We start from the raw sequence: 5,012 nt of genomic DNA on the forward strand, positions 1-5,012 counted from the left end.
TGGCCCGAATTCCCTTTCCTGGGGGAAGTTGCGGCCTGACCGCCACATCCCAACCCCATCCCTCTGAATCCTGTTGTGCTCCCAAGGAAAAATGAAGGGACTTCTTTGCTGACAAACCTCCAGGAGCTGGAGAGCTGTATGAGCATTTTACACCCCCGAGCACGCCAAGCCTTCCCCGCTCCCCCCCACCTCCCGCACAGAGCACTGCACCCTCCCACCCTCCCAGAATCYCCCAAAAAATTCCCGCCAAGGCATCCCGGAGCGGCGGTGATGCCTGAGCTCGGAGCTGCGGGTGCAGGGGGAGCCTCTCCCCTTCGCAAGCGCTGCCAGCCTCAGGCTAAGCTGCTTACAGGGCTCCTGCCAATCCCACCAGGCTGCGACTTCGCAACCCCCACCCCCTCCCCGGCTCTGTTTCCCACCTTCTCCACCCCTTTATCCCAGCGATTCCTCTCCCAACACCCTCGGCAGGGCACAGCGTGTGCAGCACAATCCCGGGGAGCCGCACGGGACACAGAGCCCAGTCCAGTGTCCAAGCTCATCCGGCCGCAGGAACCCCAGCCTGGAGCAGCTCCCGGCGGATCCGACCCCTCCCAGCCCAACCTCCACCGCAGTGTCCGAGTCCACGTGTCCAGGGAGGGTTGGGAGCGGCCACAGCAGTCGGAGARAGGGAGGAAGGTTGGTGGTCAGCAKCTGCGAGGAAGAGCTGGGCAGGTTCGGCGTGGAGCAAGGAGGAGGGAAAACAACCCAAGATCAACGGAAAAGGAGGCAAAGGGAGGACGCCAGGATTCGGGRACGGATCGCTACCTTCTAGGCCACAGCCAGCGGGGAACGGGGAAGGGGCAGTCGGTGGTCGGTTGGCGGAGGGTTGGTTTGGTGTCACTCACGATAGAAAACATATTCGGTGTAAGAGGTCCAGATCCTGTCGTCCGTCTGCTCGTGGGCGAAGGCACAGGTGCCCGTGGAGTTGCAGGCCACCATGTGGAAGCCGGCATCGGCCAGTTTGTCAAAGGCTTGCTCCAGGAAGGTGAATTTGAGGTAGTAGCGGGACGTGTACCTCTCCGGGGGCCGGTCCGGGTCCCTGCTCTCGTTCAAGGTGTCCCCAAAGACCTCCTTGGCCAGCGAGGTCTTGCCGCACACCATGATSCGGGCCACCCTGCGGAACTTGGCGTCCGTCTGGCTGTCCCTGCCCAGCGTGTAGGAGCCGCGGTAGCCGATGGTGATAAAGCCCGCCCTGCGGCCCTCGGCACCAGCGGCAGCGCCGGGAGCGGCGGATGCGGTGCTGGGCGGGGCGGCGGCGGCCGAGGTCAGGCTGCGGGCGGTGTCCGCACCGGGGGACAGCTCCTCGGGGTCGCTTTGGCAGGGATCGTCGCCCAGCGAGTTCTGCTCACTGAGCTTGGGCGCCAGCAGCTTCACCAGCTCCGGCAGCATGAAGTACTCGGCCTCCCGCTGCAGCCGGCTGCGCTCCGGGAAGTGCTCGGGCAGCACCAGCTGCCGGTCCCGCATGTAATCCAGGATGTAGCGGAACAGGAACCCGTCGCGATCCACGAAGAAGCGGCCCTTGCTGTCGCGGGCCAGCGAGCGCACGTTCTTCTGCGTGAACATCTCCCAGAGCAGCGAGCCGGGCACGCTGACCAGCGTGGGGTGCCGGGTGATGTACACCTGCCCGCCCACGTTCAGCTCAATGATGTCAGGGAAGGGGTTGTTGTCCTCGCCGCCTTTGGCACAGCCCGCGGGGTCTGCCAGGGCCATGGTGAGCTCCCGCTGCTCCCACCTGCGGCACAAACGGGATAAAACCACGTTAAACTGACAGAAAGCACAGCCCATCGCCCCAATCCCAAGTGAYTGGAGGGGATCCTGAGGGGGCCCAAGCCATTGTCCCAATCCCAAGTGACTGGAGGGGATCCCAAGCCAGATCACATGTGTAATCACRGAATTCTTTAGATTGGAAAAGCTSTCCAAGATCACTGAGTCCAGCCCAGGGATGGACCSTGCCAAGCCACCACTAAATGCCTGGTTGGGGTCAGCAAGCAGGGCAGGACCAGCTTCTTGTCTGTCCAGGAGTCTGGAATTCATCTCTCTCCCCCAGTCCCTGGCTATCAGAACAGGCAGCGTTATCCAAAGCCACCTCCCCTTCCATGGCACACTGCCCCTGCTGAGACCGTGCCATCTCCACCTGAGCCCTGCAGACAGGACAGGGCTCAGCCCCTCCGCCCAGGAAAGATGCGGGGCCGTGRGGCTGCTGTCAACAACAGGAAAGGCAGGGCTGTCACACCCCGGGGACCCGCCAGCTCGGCATCCTGCGGGGCGGGAGGAGCCGCCAGCCCGCCAAGGGAGGAGCTCCCGGCGCAGGGGCCCCCGGAGCCGGGGCTGGAGGGGCCGAGGTGCCGCGGCAGGACCACCCCCGGGGCTGGAGGAGAGCGGCGGCAGCGCTGGGAAGGACAGAGGAGCAGAGGGACAGAGGGGCAGAGGGGCAGAGTGACAGAGGGGCAGAAGGCCAGAGGGACAGAGGGACAGAGGGGCAGAGGGACAGAGGGGCAGAGGGACAGAGGGACAGAGGGGCAGAGGGACAGAGGGGCAGAATGACAGAGGGACGGAGGGGCAGAGGGACAGAGGGACAGAGGGGCAGAGGGGCAGAGGGACAGAGGGGCAGAGGGACAGAGGGACAGAGGGGCAGAGGGGCAGAGGGACAGAGGGACAGAGGGACAGAGGGACAGAGCCTTTGGCGCTGCTGCTCTGCCCTTGCTCCTGGAAAGTGCTTAACACAGACTCGAAGCCAAGCCGGGAGATGGCAGAACCTCTCCAAGGGGCTGGGACCGAGACAAATCCTGGGCTGCTGCTCCAGCCCCGGGCCAGATGCCATGGATTTATACAATTTCCAAAGGCAAGCCGATTCCTGGATATCTCTTGACACTGCAAATCAGCAGCTTACATAAACCTGGCTCAGCAGCCCGAGCCTGGATCCACGCCGTGCTCYGGGCACGGATTTGGGAGACCGCGGACGGAAGGGGCTCCCTGGGCTGACCTCCAGCTCKGCCCCCTCCCCGGGTGATGCTGGTACTGCCCTGGGTCTGCTCGGAGGGTGGGACCCCCCAGGACTGGCCCCACACCCAAAAAAACAGCCCCAATCTCGCCCCGTCCCCGTGTCCTGCCGCAAAGCTTYCCCGGAGCTGCTCCAAAGGATCCCAACACCCATTTCGGAGAAAAGAAAGGACGAAGATAGAACTCTGTGAGCACTTTCGGGCACGGGGGCAGAGCTGAGCCATCGTTTCATGGCCACACTCCTCCTCCCGGCTCGCGGGGAGAATCGTCTTGGAACAAGGAGTGACTTGGGCAAGGAGGAGACTGAAGGATGGAAAGAGGATCAGCGCTGTCCTCCAGCTCCCCGGTCCCCTCCCGCAGCGGCTCCGGCTCCCTTTCCCCGCTGGTTCCATGCCCACGGCACAGCCCTGCGGGCAGGAGCCGCCCGTGACCGGAGCTCGCATCCCTTTGTCACTGCTGGAGGAGCTTGGGGGGGCTGCCCGAGGAGGGCTGGGGACTCGAGGGGGACAGGGAGAGCGGCCCCGCTGTCCCCGCTGCCCCCCTTCCCCGCCCCCCCTTCCCTCCGGGCACGGAGYCGGCGGTGACAGCGGCGGGGACACGAGCGGGGACAGCGGCGGGGAGTGCCCGGGGACACGAGCCCGGGGAGCCGGAGCGGTCCCAGCGCTCCCCGGCCGGGGGACCCCGACCCCGCCGTCCCCGTTACCTCCGCAGGGCGGCCCGGCCGCTCCGCCGTGCTCCCCTCCGTGCCGCTCCGTGCCGAGCCGGTCCCCGCCGCGCCGGTCCCCGTCGCTCCTCTCCGCCCGCCCGGCCCTGGCCCCGCGGTTTTATGGCCGGGAAGGCGGCGAGCGCCGTCCCCCGCTGTCCCCGGGACCCCCCGGTCCCCCCCTGTTCCCGCATCCTCCATCCCCACATCCCCCCTCCTCTCATCCCGCATCCCCACATCCCCTGTCCCTGCATTCCGCGTCCCCACATCCGCTGTCCCCACATTCCCTGTCCCCAAACACCCCCCGGGGGCCGGGCAGGAGTGGGGAATTCCAGGGGGGCCCTCATCATCCCCTGGGAATGCTGTGAAGCTTGTGAAAAAGGAGGGAGAGGGAATTCTAGCACAGAGAGATAGTGCCAGGACAAGGGGGGATGGCTTTAATCTAAAAGAAGGGAGATTTAGATGGGAYATTGGGAAGGAATTGTTCCCTGGGAGGGTGGGCAGGCCCTGGCACAGGGTGCCCAGAGAAGCTGTGGCTGCYCCTGGATCCCTGGCAGTGTCCAAGGCCAGGCTGGACATTGGGGCTGGGAGCAGCCTGGGACAGTGGGAGRTGTCCCTGMCATGGCAGGGGTGGCACTGGATGGCTTTAAGGYTCCTTCCTACCCAAACCATTCCAGGATTCAGTCCATGATTTGGCTCTAATTCCAAATCCACCCAGCAAAAACCTCACAGCAGCCAAACTATTGCTGTTCCTGGGATGATTTTACATCTTGAGCTGTAGGGGCTGAAATCTCCTTTCCCAAGGTAGGAATGACACCAGTGGGACCAGAAAGATCTTAGGCTGTTGGGGCAGCCTKTTTGTCCTGAGTGGAATAACCAAGCAAGGAAAGAGAATCCAGACTTTTTAATTTGCCTGAAATGCCAGTTTTGTATAAAATTGGGAAAATACTACAACTCCAAACAACATCCCAATATTTGCCCATTTCCTGGAAGTCTGATGAAGCTTTAATCCCAAGATTCTGTGACAGCAGAGCTGGCTTGATTTTATCCATGGATTTTTGTCCCTGTTAAATTTTGTATGGGCAGAAGATACAATTTCTTCTTCTCCTACAAATCAAATCCCCGAGTCTGGGCACTCATATCCAAGGAATTTCTCTGTTTGGGTTTCTCCTTGATGTTTTCTTGTATCCCAGAGCTGTTTTATTATTTTCCCATAAATTGCAGGAACTCTTCTCTGTGGATAATTTGTGGGATGTATTTATAGATGGGG

At 62.4% G+C, this 5,012-nt stretch overlaps 1 protein-coding gene across 1 annotated transcript; it reads right to left on the minus strand.

The window, feature by feature from the left end:
* Nucleotides 1-204: 204 nt before the first annotated feature.
* Nucleotides 205-3,824, minus strand: LOC130584077 (BTB/POZ domain-containing protein KCTD12-like). The gene is made up of 2 exons (XM_057383836.1): nucleotides 3,743-3,824; nucleotides 205-1,771 (listed from the first exon to the last, which is right to left on the minus strand). Exon 2 carries the CDS (start codon nucleotides 1,747-1,749, stop codon nucleotides 877-879), a length of 873 nt encoding a protein of 290 aa, XP_057239819.1. The 5' UTR covers nucleotides 1,750-1,771; nucleotides 3,743-3,824; the 3' UTR covers nucleotides 205-876.
* Between the last annotated feature and the right edge of the window lie 1,188 nt (nucleotides 3,825-5,012).

The sequence above is a fragment of the Malurus melanocephalus genome, unplaced genomic scaffold (assembly GCF_030028575.1).
Source record: "Malurus melanocephalus ecotype Western Australia unplaced genomic scaffold, MMel_1.1 scaffold_664, whole genome shotgun sequence".
Taxonomy (NCBI): Eukaryota; Metazoa; Chordata; class Aves; order Passeriformes; family Maluridae; genus Malurus; species Malurus melanocephalus.